We start from the raw sequence: 20367 nt of genomic DNA, 5'->3' as shown, positions 1-20367 counted from the left end.
AACTGGGCTGTATTTTAGCTCCCTTGTTATTTAACTATTGCATAAATTCCCTGGTGCAAGCCTTATAAAGTTCTTAATTTCCACCCTCCTAATTTGTCCTCTTGCTTGCACTTGCAATTCTTGCTTGCACTTCTCTTTGTGGATGATATGGTAATAATATCCTTTTCTGAAATAGGTCTGCGCAGACCACTTAAGTTATTTGCTGCCTGTTGGTTGGAGGAAAGATTAGAAGTTAACTATAAAAAAGCTAAGGCTGTGGTGTTCAAGAAATACTCCAAAAACAGATGGCAGATTGATGGCCAAGAAATAGAGCAGGTTAAAATTTACAGATATCTGGGGGTGGCTTTACAGTCAAATGGCTCCTGGGAGGCTCATGTGGTTCATGTTACCCAAGGTGCACATAGAAGTGCAACTGCGCTGTCAAGATTCTATTTCTCCAGGGAGGTAAATATATGCCTGCAGCGGTGAAAGCCTTTCAGGGTAAGGTAACATCTCAATTATTGTATGGTACTCAAATTGGTATATACCCAAATTTTTATTCTTTGGAGGCAAAGAATAATTTTATTCTTTGGAGGCAATACAGTTCAAGTTTTAGATCTATTCTTGGTGTTCTACGCTGTGTACCAAATGCTGTGTACCAAATGAGAATTGAAACCCAGTTAATCCCAACTGAAGACTGCATTTGGTTGCTTATTTTCAGCTATTGGCTCAAACTAATCTACAACTCTTTTGGTTTGGTCACCCTCACCTTAATGGATAGCTTTTCCTCTAGATGGGAAAATGCAGTGGAGAAGAAACTTCAGTGTTATGGCCTCCTGCTTTCAGATCTGGCTCATATAGGCCTTCTTAAGGGCAAAGAAACAATTCGCTAGCGCCTTTGGGATATTGCGCTTCAAAAGGATAGAGTGCAAACTACACACTGTGTGGTTGTAGGAAATCCTAGATAAATCTTATCCCCGGCTAATTACTTAAACAAACTTACTTCCCCTAAGTTCCGCCATGCCTTTACTCTGGCCCATTTAAATACATTACCTTAGGCTGTTTTGGAGGGTAGATTCTGCCATATGCTGTATTCCCAACGGCTCTGCCCCTTGCGCTCAGCCATAATCGAGTTAGTAGAGCATGTATTACTTTATTGTGTATCTTATAGAGAGATATGTTCTCTTATTGGTCCAGTTTTGTTACATTATCCAGGCAGGCCAGATGACTTCTATGTAAATTTTCTCCTTTCTGACTCTGATGCCGAGATTACCTACTGTGTGGCCAGATTTTGTGCTACTGCTTGTAACATTAGGAAACAAATGGTTAACCCATATCAGGAAATAAATGGTTAAATGGTTAAATATTCAATCAAATGTTAATCATATTCAATCACACAGCTCAGAATTCTAAGATGCAGAGAAGGAGATAAATAGGAATCAGTGTTAAAATTTAATGTCAAGCAGATAGCATCCCTAGGCCAATTTTTAAAATATATGTTGCTCACTGTAATAACTAAATAGAAAACTTTATCTTAAGAGTTGGTTTGAACTAATTGTGTGTTCTTAATCCTCAGGAAAAATCCCTCCCTGGAGTGGTAATGGCTCTGGTGTGTAATGTATTTGACATGCTTTACCAGCTTGCTAACCTAGAGGAGCCAAGGTAAGCAGTGTAGTTAAAGCACTGTAGAAATGCTGTGACTGCGGAGTCTAGATATCTGTTTCCTTATAAAGTATTTACGAATGGATGCAGACTGCAGCAGAAACTGAGTGCATTCTGTCTCTTTTGTACTCTTCAGGATAACTTTGAGAGTACGGAGGCTTCTTTTGTTGATTCCTACTGACCCAGCTATTCAGGAAGCTCTTGATCAGCTGGATTCTCTAGGACGAAAGGTATGGATTTCTCTGATAACTATAAATTTGCAGTATAAAACCATTAGTAGTTTAATTTTACAGTTCCCTTGCCATTGGAATTGAAAGCAATAGTGAGAGATTGGCTATGAAGCGACCTTGCTAGCTTTGAATGAATGTTAACTGAAATGATTTATAACCAAATCAAAAAGCTGCACAAGTTCTTATAATCTTCAAGTAAAAAGTGAACAGTCGTTGCTAAGTTAACTTCATTTCTGATCTGAGTAATGCTGTACATTGATCTTAAAAAGTACAAAGTATTTGCTTTGCTTGACACATGTACTTTCCTTCTAGGGATTCACACAGCATGGCTAATGTGTTTACTGCCATTAGGACAAGAAAACTGTATGGTGTTAGCACAGCCATGTATTAGCTTGCATGCCTAACCTCTATAGATGCTGCAGAATGTTGCTTTTAATTGTATCTATTATATTAATTCTCCTGGGTGTGGCTTGGAATGTGCGTCCCAGCACCCAGCTGATTGGCTGGGCGGCGGACAGGCCTGATTGGCTGAGGCGCACCCAGAAGGATTGGTCGCCGCGGCAGGCCTGGCCGCAAAGACAGCGGCGGGCCCAGCCATGGAGGCAAGGCTCAGGAAGTGGGGCGGAATGGGGGGGCAGAAGTGGCGGTGGGGAGGAGAGGCGGCTGGGCCTGGAAGTGGAGACTGGGGCAGAAGGGGGGGGGGAGGGAAGTGGTAACCGCTGGCCTCAAAGAGCGTTCAGATGCTCTGTGCGGGGTCTGCTAGTTTCCTTTTAATCCACAAGATCATATAACTCTCTACCATTATGGAGGTTCCAAGCCCTGTTCTTGTAGACAGAATGTGGCATAATTCCATAAATTTTTGTTCACAAGCAAAACTAGCAAGATCATTTTTAGGGCTGTTGGACTAGCTGTCCATGTATGATAATAGCACACAGACATTGAATCCTAGAGTTCGGTGAAGTTAGATTATAACTGAAACTCTAATTATTTCCTGCTTCATCCAAATGGACTGCTAGCCATTTCTATCTAAAAATGTGTATGTGATGCAGGTTCTGTTATTGCTTGAATCTTTTGTGCACCCTGATTTACCATTCAGTAGTTAGTTTTGCTGCTTTTTTGGGTACTCTTCAGTCTACCCATAGGTAGTACCTCTTTTCTTGACAACCTGATCAACCTGCACATTTCATTTAAAAAATCATTTTAGGGAAGGGAAGGCATTCAATTGGCCTGAATTTGCTTTTGGTGAGCGTGGAGGGTGGGGGGATCAGATTATAACACAATATTAGGAATGCCAGAGGGGAGAAATCCTATTAAAATATGTGATCGGTTTTTTTAAAAAACTACTGTTTTAAGTCTTTTAAAACCTCTATTTTAGTGCTTTGAAAAATTGTTTTCTAAACACTTGTTAGCGTTTGAAAAATTGTTTGAAAAAAGTTATCGTATATGTTATAACAAAAATAAAATGCTTTAAGTATTTCTTGATTTAGGAAAGTTGGGGCTCTGGGGGATGCTTAGTGATAATATTAGAAACTGCATAAGAATGGCCTACCATTAGTATTTCTTTCTGCTTACACTTCTCAGAAAACGTTACTGTCTGAAGCAAATTCTCAGTCTTCAAAATCCCCATCTCTGTCTACAAAGCATCAACACCAACCTAGTGCTAGTTCAATACTTGAAAGCCTTTTCAGGTCTTTTGCTCCAGGAATGTCTACATTTAGAGTGCTTTACAATCTTGAGGTGAGAGAGAAAGAGTGTGTGTGGTGGTGGGGGGATCAGAATATGTGTTTCTGCAAAGACAGTAAAATGGTTCTGGCCTTAATACACTTTATGAAAGTTTGTTCGTCTCCAAAGTGCCCTAGTACTCCCTCTGTCAATGTTTAAAATGTTGTTAATAGTATAAGAGAGATAATGGTAAAAACACTATTGACTGTCTGTCAAAAGAAGCCATTGAATTCAGCAAAGGAGATAAAGTGTCATAGTATAGTCAGTTCTGGACTATGTACCGTGAGTTAATTCTGAACAGCAGCGTTAGAGTATACTGTGAATTGTTGCACAGCTGAGCAGGAAATCATACTTTGCCCTTGGGTTAAAAGAGGCTTAGCTGATTGCCTCACTGAAGCTATGCCGCTTTTCTGAAATCTATGAATATTTTTCAGGTCCTGAGTTCCAAGCTAATGCCTACAGCAGATGATGAAATGGCAAGAAATTGTGCCAGATCTTTTTGTGAAAATTTCCTCCGAGCGGGTGGTTTGAGGTTAGTTATTAAAAAAACCTTTCTGTCAGCAGTGTGAAAACTAACCTTTGAAAATTCACAACTCATTCAGTAGAAATTAAATACTTCAAACTACACCCAATATTTAAGCAGCTATAACAGATATTGTGGGGAGAGTGTAAGTAACTTTTTAGTCATACTAGATAGCTTCCTTTCTTTCTGTTCTCATCTTATTAGTTGCTAGCATCATTACATGTATGACATTTGTTAAGTTTACAGAGAGCCTCTCCATCCATCTGTCTCTAGGATATAGAAGTGCCACAACTACAGAGCACTCTGGTTACACACACACACACACACACACACACACACGTTTCTATCTCTTTTCCAAGACTGTTGTCAATAATTGGTTCTATCCTAATATTGGAAGCCAAGTTATTTTCAGAAAATTGTTTGTCAAATAGTTCTAGGTTGTAGCTCCACTCTTTTCCAAAGCTGTAACTGGTTTTCCAAACAGTTTTGCCCAATTAAATAATTGTAATATAAAGCGACTGTCTAGATCACCTCAGAACCCACCCCTCCCCTGGATTTTAGGTCAAACTAGGTGATACATTAAATGTGTTATCATCTGCAAGTCTCTGTTTCCATTCAGTATAGCAGCCATGGTGAGTGGGTGAGTACGTGGAACATCCGGATTTGTCCTGCAGCACTGTTGGTGGTGGGGAGGGCAGTGTTGTGACTATTGGTGGGTTTTTTATTATTTGTTTTCAAAACCTTACAAATATACTTGAAAAATAATAGAAAAGGTAAGTGACGGCCAATCAAGCACAGGAGGAATACCAAATATCTATATATTTAATTCTCTTAGCCGGCATGTGTGCCGAGGATTTGGTGGCGGAACTCTCAAAACACGCTGCGAGAGTTCCGACAATAATAATGGAGGCCGTTCGGCCCAGCCCTGCCAAGTAAGGAGGGAGGAGGAGAGGGGGAAGAAAGTGGCAGTGGCGGCTGGGCAGATGGGTGGATGGATGGTGGCGGGAGAAAAAAGTGGCGGCGGGCTGATGGAGGGGGAGAAAAAAGCTGTGGCAGTGGACGGGCAGATGGGGGGAAAGAAAAGCGGCGGGCGAATGGGGAGAGAGAAAAGCCGCAGCAGGCAGATAGGGGAGAGAGAAAAGCCACGGCAGGCAGATGGGGGGGAGAAAAGCCGCGGGGGGCGAGGTGGGCAGGAGAAAGCGGAGGCCGGCGGGGGGAGCTGCGGGGGGGCTGGAGAAAGCGGCGACTGGTGGGTGGGCTTGGGGGGGAGAAAGTGAGGGGGACTAGAGGCACAGGTGGTCTGCGCCTGGTTCAGCTAGTAACAATCTATTATATTTGTAGCATTGGCACCTTTGGGGGTGCCAGTTTTCAGTGGGAAACTGATACTGGTGGGGACACTTCAAATGGGTCAGTTAATGCCTTCATTCACACAGCAGTCCTGATCTGGATTGGGGTTCCCATGACAGCTGTTTTGAACTGAATAACACATGCAGCAGACAAGGGCATATTAAATATGTCTAATTTGGCCCTTTGACAGTAGACAAACCCATTGTGTACTCTCTCAACTCACATGTAGCCTTGTTTGTGATACCACAGGGAAGTTACACAACAACCTTTTTTTGTTCAGATCTGTTCCCACCTTATCTGGTGATCCAGTTTCAGGTGTGTCCTCAGCCATTCTACTTGATTATTGGCAAATTGACATAGGCCAGGAACTAACCTCTAAACTAAATGGAAAATATACAGCCTAAGATGCTAGTGTGTTGTTTATTTTTATTTTTACATTTATATCCCGCTCTTCCTCCAAGGAGCCCAGAGCGGTGTACTACATACTTAAGTTTCTCCTCACAACAACCCTGTGAAGTAGGTTAGGCTGAGAGAGAAGTGACTGGCCCAGAGTCACCCAGCTAGTATCATGGCTGAATGGGGACTTGTATCATGGCTGAATGGGGACTAGTATCATGGCTGAATGGGAGACTCGGGTCTCCCTGGTCCTAGTCCAGCAATCTAACCACTACACCACGCTGGCTCCACAGAAGTAACGAGTAAAAAAATAGGTTATTGATCCCTATATCTATACTTACCATATATACTCGAGTATAAGCTGAATTTTTCAGCACCCAAAATGTGCTGAAAAAATCAGCCTCGGCTTATACTCGAGTCATCTATCTGCCCGTGCTAAAATGTCCCCCTGTAATAAAGTACATACTGGTCACAATATACCCCACTGATGTCTCAATTAATGTAATTTTATTGGCATTTATTTTGATTATTGAAACTCACCAGTAGCTGCTGCATTTCCCACCCTAAGGCTTATACTTGAGTCAATCAGTTTTTTGGTTTCTTAGGTAAAATTAAATATCTCGGCTTATATTCGGATCAGCTTATACTCGAGTATATATGGTAGCTTTAAATGGAACAATGAGGTGAGGTTGATTGTCATACTGATAAAATAGTAACCTGTGCGTCTTCTTAAATCAAATAGTAACATGTGCATCTTCTTAAAGTGTAGCCTATAAGTATCATCTTTCTTCAGTGTAGATAGTAGGTTGCTGGTTTTCCTTTCACTGAGTAGTCATGTGGAAGGATAATATCTGTTAAATTGACAGAGTTCTGCATGCTTGCTTTCTTCCTCTTGAAAACAAGTTATTGATAAAATTTATTTTTTATTTTCCAGTTTGGTGGTGAATGTCATGCAGAGAGATTCTATCCCATCAGAAGTGGACTATGAAACAAGGCAGGGCGTTTATTCAATCTGCCTGCAACTGGCAAGGTACATGATTGACTTTTACAAAGGTAGATGTATATGGCAGTAATCCATTAGCTATTGGAGTTTTTTATGGGTAGCAATTATTGTTTGTTATTTCTCTTTGTAAACCGCCCTGAGCCATTTTTGGAAGGGTGGTATAGAAATTGAATTTATTATTATTATTATTATTATTATTATTATTATTATTATTAACTGGAATAATAGCAGATGAAGTGATGCAACATTTATTAACTAACAAACAGCTTCCAGTTGAACAGAAAGGAAATTGCCCAAACACCAGAGGCACAAAAGACCAGCTGCTGATTGACAAAATGATTTTAAAAAATTACAAGAGAAGAAAAACAAATCTAAGTGCTGCATGGATTGACTACAAGAAAGCCTTCGACTCATTGCCTCACACATGGATACTAAAATGTTTAGAAACAACTAGTGTCAGCAAAAACATTCAGATATTTATTTAAAAAGCAATGAGCATGTGGAGTACACAGTTAACAATCAATGGCAAGACACTTGGACAGGTTAGCATTAGAAGAGGCATTTTCCAAGGGGACTCACTATCCCCTCTGTTGTTTGTAATCGCCATGACCCCACTTTCACAAATACTAAACAAAACAGGCCTCGGATACCAAACATCTAAAACATCAAGTAAAATAAATCATCTCTTGTGCATGGACGATCTGAAGTTGTATGGAAAGTCCCAGTCAGAAATCCAATCACTGCTAAACACTGTCCGTATATTCAATAGTGATATAGCAATAGAGTTTGGACTAGACAAGTGTGCTGCATTAATAATGAACAGAGGGAAAATAACAAAAACAGAAGGAATAGAACTGCCCAATGGAAGCAAGATCAAGAACCTGGAAGAGAAAGAACATTACAAATACTTGGGCATTCTCCAGGCTGATAACATCACACACACTGAAGTTAAAAGAAAAGTTGGAAGTGAATACATCAGGAGAATTAGAAAAATCCTCAAGTCCAAACTCAATGGGGGGAACACCATACAAGCCATAAACACCTGGGCTATACCTGTTATCAGATACACTGCAGGAATAATAGACTGGACTCAGGCAGAGCTAGAGACTCTAGATCGTAAGACCAGGAAAATCATGACCATCAATCATGTAGATAGGCTATACCTCCCTCGCAGCTCAGGTGGAAGAGGAATGCTGCAAGTCCATCAAACAGTAGACGAGGAGAAAAGAGGCCTTGAAGAATACATCAAGGACAGTGAAGAAGATGCACTTCAAATGGTCAATAACGCAAAACTATTCAACACCAATGAAACAAAGCAGGCCTACAAGAAAGAACAAGTCAAGAACCAAGCAGAAAAATGGAAAAATAAGCCCCTGCATGGTCAATATTTGCACAATATAAGTGGAAAATCAGACATCACCAAGACCTGGCAATGGCTTAAGAATGGTTACTTGAAGAAAGAAACAGAGGGTTTAATACTGGCAGCACAAGAACAGGCACTCAGAACAAATGCAATAAGAGCCAAAGTCGAAAAATCCACAACAAACAGCAAGTGCTGCCTTTGTAAAGAAGCAGATGAAGCAGATTTACAACCTAATCAGCTGTTGTAAAAAGATCGCACAGACTGACTACAAACAAAGACATGACAAGGTAGCAGGGATGATACACTGGAGCTACCTGTAGCCAAAAATGGGTGGGACCATAAAATTGAAAAAGTTGAAGAAAATGAAGATGTAAAAATATTATGGGACTTCCGACTACAAACAGACAAACATCTGCCACACAATACACCAGATATAACTGTAGTCGAGAAGAAAGAAAAACAAGTTAAAATAATCGACATAGCAATACCAGGGGATAGCAGAATAGAAGAAAAAGAAATAGAAAAAATCACCAAATACAAAGGTCTACAAATTGAAATTGAAAGGCTGTGGCAGAAAAAGACCAAAATAATCCCAGTGGTAATTGGCGCCCTGGGTGCAGTTCCAAAAGACCTTGAAGAGCACCTCAACACCCTAGGGGTCACAGAAATCACCATCAGCCAATTACAAAAAGCAACTTTACTGGGAACAGCCTATATTCTGCGACGATATCTATAACAACTGACAATAAAATTCAGCCATCCCAGGTCCTTGGGAAGGACTCGATGTCTGGATAAAACAAACCAGTCAATAACACCTGTCTGACTGTGCAAACAAGAAATAATAATAATAATAGGGTTTACAAATATCATGGAATCATGTAACGAGTAAGAAACCATAAAACACAGTTGATTTGCTAAACAAATTACTTTTCTAGCAGTCAACAAATTGAGATAATTTGTTTTCAGAGACATCCCATCTTTGTCTATTTTCACAGACCCATACATAGTTTACTTTAGTCATAAAAGCAAAATCTCGCTTCTTCTTTTTAAAATACAATTATATTTGTATAGTGAGTTGATGCCAGTATTTGATATATAAAATACAGATTTTACTTCCCTGTCTTTATCAGGGATTATTTCCATGGTGCAAGAATAACAGAGGATCTGAATAAAACTGTACAGCCTACTCTACTTGAGATGTTGATCTTCCTGTGTGTCTACAGTGGTGATCTTCACTGTTCAAAATGGTGCTTGATGCTTTTATCTTTAGGTTTTTGCTTGTTGGACAAACAATGCCAACCTTACTTGATGAAGATCTTGTTAAATATGGGGTGGAAACACTCTCTTCACGTCCATTCCGTAATGTAAGTCGACAAACTACCAGGCAGATTTCAATTTGTGGAACTCCAGAGAAGTCTTCCTATCGGCAGCTATCTGTTTCAGACAGGTCCTCCATCAGAGTCGAGGAGATAATTCCTGCCGCACGGGTTGCAATACAGGTAAATAGTGTCAATATGATAGCAACAGCCTGCTAAATGGTCATTTCTTTCATATAATTCTAATAGCCTTTTTGCCACTATGCCATAAAAGCCTAACTCATTCCACGTGGTTTCCAGTTTCTAAATGTCTTGGGGTTCGGGGAATCTTCAAGTGCCTCCTTTGTCTTACATTTTCAAACTAGAAAAAAATTCCTTCTCTTTCAGACAATGGAAGCAAATGACTTCACTTCAACAGTTGCTTGCTTCATGCGGCTTTCATGGGCTGCTGCTGCAGGACGGCTTGACCTGGTGGGGAGCAGCCAGCCAATAAAAGAGAATAACATGCTCTTTCCTGCTGGGATTCGCAATCGGCTTAGCAGCTCAGGTACTTCACTAGCTTATCTCAATCAAGAAGTTTGTTCACTGATTTCAACATTATTCCAGTCGGGAAGTTACATTGTGCCTGCACCTCTTCAGTGCAAACTTAAGAGGTCTAGATTTATGCCTTTTAAAAGTTCAAGAAAATCTTTGTCATCTGTCCTGTTAACCTATTGTAGGAAGCAACTGCAGTTCAGGAAGTGAAGGAGAGCCTACAACTCTGCATGCTGGGATCTGTGTAAGGCAGCATTCTGTGTCCACCAAAGATGCACTGATTGCTGGAGAAGCTTTGTCTCTCTTAGTTACATGCCTACAGCTCCGCAGCCAGCAGCTAGGTAAGTATAGGGTCGATGCAGAGCTGTATTCTGTCCCATGTTGTTTCCTAATGCTAGTACACCAGATGAACTACTGTACTGTAAACTCTGTACTATAAATTTATAAACACACTCTACTATAAATCCTGCCTTCTCACCAGCCAGCTCACCTCTTATTTTATCTCTGTACAGTATTGTGACCAGTGTTTATATATAGACAATTGTCTTTTATTTTAGGATCTTTCTACAACCTCCCTTGTGTTGCTGACTTTATCATAGACATTCTCCTTGGTTCACCAAGTGCTGAGGTGAGTAACATTCAGAAGAGTTATTTTGTAGAGAGTTCTCAGTGAGGTATAGTATGTTTCAGTTATACCTTGTATCCTTAATATGGATAGCTACTTATACAAGGGGAAATTGTATAGCTGTTTGCTACAAATATTAGTGACGTAGGTTTCTGTTCATGCCATTGATTACATTAAACAAATGTTCTTTGTAAAAAAGAACTTGCACTGATTCTAAGAATTAAATTAGCTGCAAGTTTTTGTTGCCATTTTAGGGTATGTCATTCTTAAGCTGAGATGATGGTTTGCCATATGTTCCATTATCTTTCTTGTCTTCTCTCCCCCGTTCTCAAAAGAGCACTGATGAACTATTGATTCAGCAGAAGCTCAAAAGAGTAAAATAAATTAATAGTACTTCCCATATATTACTTAACTCGCCTGCAAACAAAATGTTTAGGTTATTAATTTGATATGGGGACTGAATGTACTCCCAAGGAAGTCATAGAACAGATAAATAAGTTGATTTCATTGAGCATGACACTTGCTGTAAAGAAAAGAAATAAACCTTTTAAGTATTTCTTTTTGACAGCACAGGAACAGAATAACAACAAAGACATTGGGGTTGACTACCCCGGACAGTTAACCACATCAGCAGTTACAGGAACTGTACTAGGGTCTGTCTGATCCCACTAGTTTTTAAAATGTGTGACCCCACACATCTTAAAATTCACAGTTTCACAGAAATTTATAATGTTAGTACTGAGCTGCAGAGACTTTGCAAATCACCAGCTTGCAAATAAATAAGGAGTTATTATAACACCATATGGTTAACTGGTAAGTATTGTCCAGTATGGACTTCCTAGATAACTAAAAACCAAGTTTTGATCACACATGGGGAGTTCTACTAACATTTACCACAATTCAAGTCTGTAAAGTGATTTTTAAAAATTTTATTAGGATGTTCATTGGCAAACCCCCCCCCAAGATCCTTTATAGTGATATTTTTGTAGGCATACAAACATTGCATTTTTAAAAATGATAACATGATGTATTTTACCCTATATGCTCTCTTTTTTTGCAACAAATGAAAAGAACAATCTGTAGAAATAAAGAATGAATAATCTTAACAACATTGGGGGCAGTAGGATTAGGACCTCATGCCCCATATATGTATAATACTTTCAGTATCTCATTCAGTGCAATTGAAGTAAAAATGACCCTGCCACCATCAGAGTATGCATTGCAACTTACAAAAAACAAAACAAAAACAGGGAAAGAGATGTAGGTATGAAACACCACAGGGCAACAGGCTTCATTTTTGTTCAGGATGGCAAGCAATATGGAGTTATAGAAGAAGGTTAAAAGTGTCCCTCTTTAACATTTGATTAGCCACAGTACTGGTTAACTTTCCTGTTGATATTGGCAGTCTTTTAAATGTGTCTATTATAGTAGGTGGTCTGCAGAGAACAAACCATTATAGTCACTTCTGCATAAATGTCAGGCTCTATCAAGTTAGCTTAGTAATATGCTAATTTGGGGTGTGTGATACATTTTTCTAAGGCAGTGCTTTTAGAAAGTTTTATGATAGAATGTATCATTTTGCTGTATTTCAGATTCGTCGTGTTGCCTGTGATCAATTATATACCCTCAGTCAGACAGATACGTCAGCACACCCAGATGTTCAGAAACCAAACCAATTTCTTTTGAGTGTCATCCTTACTGCTCAGCTGCCCCTTTGGTCTCCTACTAGCATCATGAGAGGAGTCAACCAGAGGCAAGTTGAAGGCATGTTTGTTCAATAGAGAATTTAAAAATGAGCATTTGACACAAATGCTTGTTTAAGGCAAGGTAATTAATTCTGTAAAGCAGAAAAATGTGAGTCAGAATTGGGGAGGGGGAATGGAATGGAAAGGAAACTTTATTTCAGTCATTGACCAGACAAAATACAATAGATAAGTAGTAACCTCCAGCAATCATGATTCTGCCAGTACTTTCTTACAAAACACCATTTACAGTATAACAATATATCGTACAATTGACACTCATGGTTTTACCAATTGCTTCCTTACACAGCTTGCAATGTAGCAAAATTTTACCACCTTGGTGGAAACATTAATAACACTGTCAGACAAAAGGAGATACACATAAAAGGCCAATGTCCTTCCTGGGAATCTAGACAAAATAGGTGACAAAAGTGCTAGCCGAATATCTCTATAAAATAAATAGTGAAGCAACTTATGATCAATTGTCTCAACCGTTCCTGACTGACACGGACATAACCATTGGGCAAAAGGAATACTGAGATAACGACCCTCTTAGGAGAGATGAGGGCAGTGCATTCAAGCGTCCCAAGGCAAATGCCCTTCTCGATTTGGCAAGAACAAGCTCATATAAATATTTAGCTGGTCTAGGAGGGTGAGTTGTATTACCTAGGAAAGTCTCCCTGAGTCACTATGTCCCAAATCCGCTGCCTAATTATCTCCTTGGCTTTTAAGATCCCTAAGGAGACCAATGTTGGGATACTTAACCCCTAGCTTCTAATTTCCTCTCAACTCCCTCTTTCCATGCAGATGCAAAGTTGTCCTTGGGAATTAGGATGTTGCACTCTGATGGTTCAGGGACTAGGGTGCCCTCTTCTCTGTCTAGTAAGAGGCAAACTCTTTTGGAAAAAAATGACTTGGCTGAAGACTAGGTGAGGAGGCACCTCCCACTTTCTTCATAGAACCATACTCCTTCTGCTTTTGCAGTGAACAGACACAAATTCTCAGCCTGGCCAGAGGAGCTGGAGGAATAAGGATATCCATGAGATTGCTGAAGCTTATAGTGAATATGAACTCGAATGTACCCTGGCACTTTAGGCAAGATACAAAGACTGAGTGCACATTTGGAGGTAGCCTAGTCTGCCAACACCTAATGATTTTTCTCTTCTGGCATTTTATGTTACCATTATACTTGTGAAATTGATAATAGGAAATGCTGGTTAGGCCAAGATAATAATTCTATAATCCGTATTAGTGTTCCCTCCTAAAAAGGATTCCCAGATGTTGTTGACTACAACTCCCAGCAATCCCCAGCTGTATTATTATTATTATTATTATTATTAATTCAATTTTTATACCGCCCTTCCAAAAATGGCTCAGGGCGGTTTACACAGAGAAATAATAAATAAATAAGATGGCTCCCTGTCCCCAAAGGGCTCACATTCTAAAAAACACAAGATAGACACCAGCAACAGTCACTGGAGGTACTGTGCTGGGGGTGGATAGGGCCAGTTATGCTCCCCCTGCTCAATAGAGAGAATCACCACGATAAAAGGTGCCTCTTTGCCCAGTTAGCAGGGGATAGCCTTTGCCTGGGGATTATGGGAATTGTAATCAACAACATCTGGGGATCCCTGTTAGAGGGAACACTGATCCATATCATTTAAAGTTATCATGCATAGTATGCCAGTCTCTAAATTCCAGTCCTCTTTCTAATGCCATTAAAATTTCAACAATAATAACACAGGTTCATTGAGCTGAATGTCTTCATTTAGCAATATTTAGTTGAGAAGCTCAACACAAAATATAAAAATCAAATCCTACATCTGCTTTTACAGAAAGGGATTTTAAACTGCTAACATTTCAATGTGTTATCCTTGGCTTGATGTGATCATCCTTATAAGCAATTTATTATTGTGAGCTTAAGGTAAAAACAGAAAGATCTTTAGTCTACAGTTTATTCACAGGGGTGATCCTTCCATCGAGCAGCTTGTTACTGGAGTGCACCTGCTTCTCATCTGTCTCCTCTGCTATCCCTTTTTTGAGGAGAGGAGAGCTGGTCTTGTGGTAGCAAGCATGACTTGTCCCCTTAGCTAAGCAGAGTCCACCCTGGTTGCATATGAATGGGAGACCAGAAGTGTGAGCACTGTAACATACTCCATCAGGGGATGGGGCCGCTCTAGAAAGAGCATCTAGCTTCCAAGTTTCCTCTCTGGCTTCTCCAAGATAGGACTGAGAGAGATTCCTGCCTACAACCTTGGAGAAGCCACTGCCAGTATGTGAAGACAATACTGAGCTAGATAGACCAATGATCTGACTTGGTATATGGCAGCTTCCTATGTTCCTATGTCCCTCCATCATCCAAGCAGCTTTTTGCTGAGCAGTGGTGTAGTCATCCTCCACCTTTTGCTTCTTTGCAGCAGTAGTACCTACCACCATTTGACTTGGTATGCAGCCTCCCATGCCTCCCTCCTGTGCTACTGGTCTAGTTAATAGAAGTGGGGTGGGGTAGAAAAATAAATTGTGAAAGGGCAGTAGAGGACTGTGTAGAGCATCTCCAGTACTCTACTGCACTTTCAGCATATCCTCTTCCTCTCCATCCCTCTTTTCATAACCAGTCCAGCAGCATGGGAGGGTGCACACTAAGTCAGGCAATGGATTGCCTTGGAGGAGGAGGTGATAGTAGTGAGGATCTAGGTAGTGTTTCCAACATTCATAAGTAGTGGGTTCTGCGCCTGCACAGATCAGTTTCGGGCAGAATTCGTTAGCTCCCTGCAACACCTGCAACTGCCAATTGCACGTGACTGCAGTACCCTCTAGTGGCGATTGGGCATCCCTTCATTCAGTTTCTTTCTGACCACCATAGTGATCAGACCTCGGAATAGTTGGCTCCTTGGAATATTGGATTTACGTTTGTTTCTCTACTAAAAACCCTCTGACTACTTGTGAACAGACTGTAACAATTCTTTGGATATCCCTTTGGATTTGGTGCTATTTCTGACTCTCTCCTGATGACAATTGGAACTGGACTTTGGCGACTCTTTCTCTACTCCTTTGATTTGGCGCAATCTCTGACCTCGGAATGTATGACCATTCTGCTCTCAGTTGTGTTGGCAATAAGATGACTGGAAAGCGAACATCAGGTAAGGAGAAGACTACTTCTAAAAGGTGTAGCAGCTGCCGTGGGGAAATCCCCTCGACCGATGGCCACGCCCAATGTTTATTTTGTTTGGGAGAGGCGCATGATACCAAACAATGTTCCGTCTGCGTTACTTTCAACAAACAGACGTTGAAAAACCACAAGGCACGCCTTAGGGTTTACTTGTTGGAGGAGGCTCTTTTACCCCAAAAGGCCTCCGCAGTGTTGTTAATGCCGAAACCAGCACCTGGATTGCCTTCTACGATCCCAGCAGAGGAAAGGAAGTTGTCAGCTTCTGGAGCCTCAACATCAGCCGCTTCAGCATCGACTGCCTTGGCATCGGCCACTTCGGTATCGACTGCCTCGGCGTCAATTGGCTCGGCTCCGTTTAAAAGACCAATGGTCCCATGATCCAGTCCAAGAAGAAAGAAGAAATCCAGTCTAGTGACGACGGAGCCCCCGCCGAAGAGGCATAAGCATAAGGGACACCATTCCCAAGGTGGGGCTCACACCCCTTCGCTTTTGGGCCTCCAGTCTCTGGAGACACCCCATCACCGAGTGGCCTCGTTATCCCCAGCACCCACGCTGCGCCAATCACCGTAGACACCGAGCTCCCAGCCAGATACTGCTCGAAATCTAGAGCGTTCAACGCCGAAGGAAAAGGAAGGAAGGCCATGAGTTCGACATCAGCAGCGAAGACATCTTGCATCGTGATCGTCTTTGACGTCTGGGACACCCACGGCCTCGGCATCGACCACTGTGAGGCCATTAGATGAGGCAATGAATCCAACAATTGCAGTCATACTGGACATGGAACTCAACGCTGACGTTGAGTTCGAGGACAATCTGGACTGTGTAGAAGACGAGATTCCAGTACAGGAGGACATTGAAGAATGCCCTGTAACTCCCTAGGGCATACGTGCACTCTCTACCACCCGACTGGCCCACTTACTGCATTCAGAGGAGAGCACACCTTCCACAGGAACCTTTGCTGCATTTCAGGACTCTGACATTCTACCAAATGCGGTACCCAAGACTCCATCTCTCTCGATGAGAGGCACACCAGTCAGTGGTTTCCTGCCTCATGGAAGTTGGGGGTGACTCCTACGTGGTGACCGGGGAGGAATATTCTCTATTCTTCCAGTAGCTAAGGGAAAGGAATCAGGAAGTGTTACGTCAAAGGAATCAGTGGTGCAGACGTCCTTTGCTCCAGTTCTGCGTGCAGAATCAGCTGTTCAGACCTCTGCGCCTTTAACACAACAGCGAACTGTTTCACTCCAGACTATCTTCATGCCAACCGTGGCCAATTCTTCACCAGATGGCCACACAGACAGCCCTTCCTCAGGAACCGATTCAGGTAGCCTCCACAGTGGTGGGGAACTCACCTGTTCCTTCAGATGTTGATGACAAGGATGACGAGGATGCCTACACCTCCGATTCTTTGGACCCTGACTCAGGAGAACCAGAAGAATCTAGTCTAGCAAACCCAGATTCAAATGTAGTGACTGTCCCATCCACTTCTCCAAATGAAGAGATGAAGGGTTGGGAGAGATGGCACAGGTGTTAGGTTTACACCTCAAGCAAAAGTTTACTGATTTGGAAGATCTGGTATATAATATGATGAGAATGGCTACCAGGTTACAGCCCGTATTTATACCCATGCTTCCTCATATTACCAGGGCGGCAAAATTGGTGTGGGAAGTGTTACAGACCTCGGCACCCACTTCCAAGCGACTAGAGGCGTTATATTTTATTCAGGAAGAAGAAAACAAGTGCCTTATATGGCACCTAGCTCCAAACTCCTTGGTTGTGGATTGCGCAACCTCATCAAAGAGTGGCAAAAGACATAAGACACCGGCGGACAAGGAGGGTCGTAAGCTAGGCGTGTTAGGCAGATGCACTTATTCAATGGCCTGCTTGTCTATTAAAATAGCAAATTACATCGCATGCCAGGCAAAGTTTATGTATTCTCTCTGGGAGGCTCTGTTTGATCAACGAGCTACATTGGAACCACGTGAATTTGTAAAGAAATTTGAGTTAGTATTCGCAAAGACAACTGCGACAACCCGCCAACAATTGGCAAATGCCAAACATTTGGCTGAGTCAGAGTCACGGACATTGACCATGTCCGTTGTCCTAAGGAGGCAAGCCTGGTTGAGGGTGACCGGGCTGCAACAAGACATGAAAGATCGCATCGAGACTTTACCATTTGATGGTGAGGGTCTCTTCTCAGACAAGACTGATGAAGACATGGATCAGTGGAAGAAATCAAAGATCATGGCATGCTCCTTTACAAATCCACTGTACTCTAACTCCAAGTACCAACCATACAACCAGTATCAGAGAAGGCAAACTTCTTATCGCCAGCCTGATAAAAGAAACTTCAAATGCCCCTACCAGCGCTACAATAACAATAATAAAAGACCCTGCTACCTTAGGAACAAGATGGTGCAGTCCAACCGTACTAAGGGTGCACCGCAAAACAAACAGCAGCTTTGATCTGGGCTGGGGCCTGACTGCAACCAAAAGTGTGCCTCTTTGGTGCGACTGCAACCTCAAGACACCAAAGAAGACCAACACAAGGAACACCATCTCCTTGAACTCAGCCAGAATATCCATCAAACTGGCAGGCCATGCCCAAGCATAGCACCATATAACGTCAGACCAATGGGTCCTACACATAGTCACAACGGGCTATGCAATGGAGTTCAAGGAGCACCCGCCATTTCTGGGCGTGAGATACACTCCTGAGTCACCGGTACTACGGGAAGAGGTGCAGAAGCTCTTGCCAAAAGAGGCCATATCACCAGTGCAGTGGGCCCTGAGCCAGACAGGATTTTATTCTTGATATTTTCAAATCCCCAAGTGCGATGGGGGGATAAGGCCAATAATGGATCTATGTGGTTTGAACCAGTACATCAAAGTGCAAAAGTTCAGAATGACAACGCTGCAAGCCATCCTTCTGCTCCTCCACGAGGAGAATTGGATTGCATCGCACGATCTGAAAGAAGCATACTTCCATGTCGGCATTCAGGAAAACCATCGTAAGTATCTCCACTTCACGATGGGGTCGGAAATCTATCAGTACAATGTGTTGCCCTTTGGCCTCGTCACCTCTCCAAGGGTATTCACAAAGTGCATGGCAGTGATTGTAGCCCACCTCAGGACATGGGGTCTGTTGGTGTATCTTTATTTGGACGATTGGTTTCTGACAGCCAAGACATGAGAACAGCTGCTAGAACACGCAGATGTAGTAACGACCCTATTGGAAAGCTTGGGCATCCAAATCAGTTGAGAAAGTCATTCCTAGAACCAGCAAGGTGCCTTCGATATATCGGCGCGCAGTTGGATATAAGGGAACAGAAGGTTTATCTGCCAGAAGACCGCTTCCAGCACATGCGGTTGCTCATACACAGATTTCAAAAGACGCCTGTACAGAGAGTGCGCAAGGTCCAGGTGTTCCTGCACCACAACAGTCCACTATGTGAAACTAAGAATGCACAAGTTGCAGATGTGGTTCCTGAGGGCCTTCCACCCAAGAATCGAACCACAGTCCAAGCAAGTTACACTTCCAGAAACAGTCTTGTCCTCCCTGAATTGGTGTACAAGAGAGGCGAACTTGCTCAACGGAATACCCTTCTTGACTCCTCAACCAACTGCTGCAGTGACTTCCGATGCCTCGATCAGGGCTGGGGAGCCCACTTGACACACCACAAGGTGCAGGGTCTGTGGGCCCCAAAGGAGAGACTACTACACATTAATTTCCTGGAACTCTTGGCAGCATTTAAGGCCTTAATCACCTTTCAGGAACAGGTTGCCAGCTGGACCGTCCAGCTGTAAATGGACAATATGACAGCCATCGCTTATGTGAACAAGCAGGGCGGGACGGTGTCCAGGTCTTTGTGCAATCTCAGTCTTCAGTTGTGGAATTGGTGCATCCCCGGGCAAGATCTATCCCATCACTATACACATCAAGGGCACAATGAACTGTTTAGCGGACTCACTGAGTAAAGAACTAGTGCTGGAACAAGACGAATGGGAACTGCATCCAGCTATGGTACAGCAGCTATTTCTGTTGTGGGGAGTTCCGAAGGTGGATCTCTTCACGACCTGCGAAAACACAAAGTGCAAGCTATACTGCTCCAGGATGGGAATAGGACCAGGGTGCAAAGGTGATGCCTTTCAATATCAGTGATGCCGGGAACTGTTCTGTGCCTATCCACCAACACCTCTGCTACCCCGGGTGGTGGCCAAACTCCTTCACGACAGGACACAAGCAATTGTAGTAGCGCCATGGTGGCCAAGGCAACCATGGTTCATGCAACTACTCAGACTGTCCCAGGGCCAGTTCAGAAAACTTCCTCACTGGCCAAACCTGCTCATGCAGAACCACGGCAGCATGATGCACCCCAGCTTAGCCATACTGAATCTCACTGCTTGGAGGATAGGCTTCTAAAAAAGATCCTCCTTAACACCCGCAAGTCGTCCACCAGATGCAGTTACAGGGCAAAGTGGCGCAAGTTTTGCGCGCACGCTGCCTCCAGGGGATTTAACCCCAGGGAGGCTAGCCTAAAATCGGTTCTACTCTATCTGACCTCTCTGAAGCAGAGTGGCTTGGCGAACATCTCCATAAAGGTACATATGGCTGCCATATCAGCACACCATGATGGATGGGATGAGAGAACTGTCTTCACCCACCCGAGATGTAAGGACTTTATGAGGGGAACAAATAACTTGTATCCACCGATACGGCCACCAGCGGAAAAGTGGAGTCTCTCTTTGGTGCTCT

The 20367-nt window shown here is 42.5% G+C and overlaps 1 protein-coding gene across 1 annotated transcript in view; it reads left to right on the top strand.

Annotated features, from left to right (window-relative positions):
• Positions 1–20367, top strand: part of USP24 (ubiquitin specific peptidase 24) — a 195879-nt gene that overhangs the window by 86817 nt on the left and 88695 nt on the right. Inside the window, exons 28-37 of the mRNA XM_053242957.1 lie at positions 1556–1641; positions 1778–1871; positions 3453–3608; positions 4028–4125; positions 6794–6889; positions 9496–9724; positions 9929–10088; positions 10261–10416; positions 10633–10703; positions 12293–12453. Coding sequence (XP_053098932.1) covers positions 1556–1641; positions 1778–1871; positions 3453–3608; positions 4028–4125; positions 6794–6889; positions 9496–9724; positions 9929–10088; positions 10261–10416; positions 10633–10703; positions 12293–12453 — 1307 coding nt within the window. The remainder of the gene's footprint in view (positions 1–1555; positions 1642–1777; positions 1872–3452; positions 3609–4027; positions 4126–6793; positions 6890–9495; positions 9725–9928; positions 10089–10260; positions 10417–10632; positions 10704–12292; positions 12454–20367) is intronic.

The sequence above is a fragment of the Hemicordylus capensis genome, chromosome 4 (genome assembly GCF_027244095.1).
Source record: "Hemicordylus capensis ecotype Gifberg chromosome 4, rHemCap1.1.pri, whole genome shotgun sequence".
NCBI classification, from domain to species: Eukaryota; Metazoa; Chordata; class Lepidosauria; order Squamata; family Cordylidae; genus Hemicordylus; species Hemicordylus capensis.
This window is presented reverse-complemented; position numbering and strand designations above follow the sequence as displayed.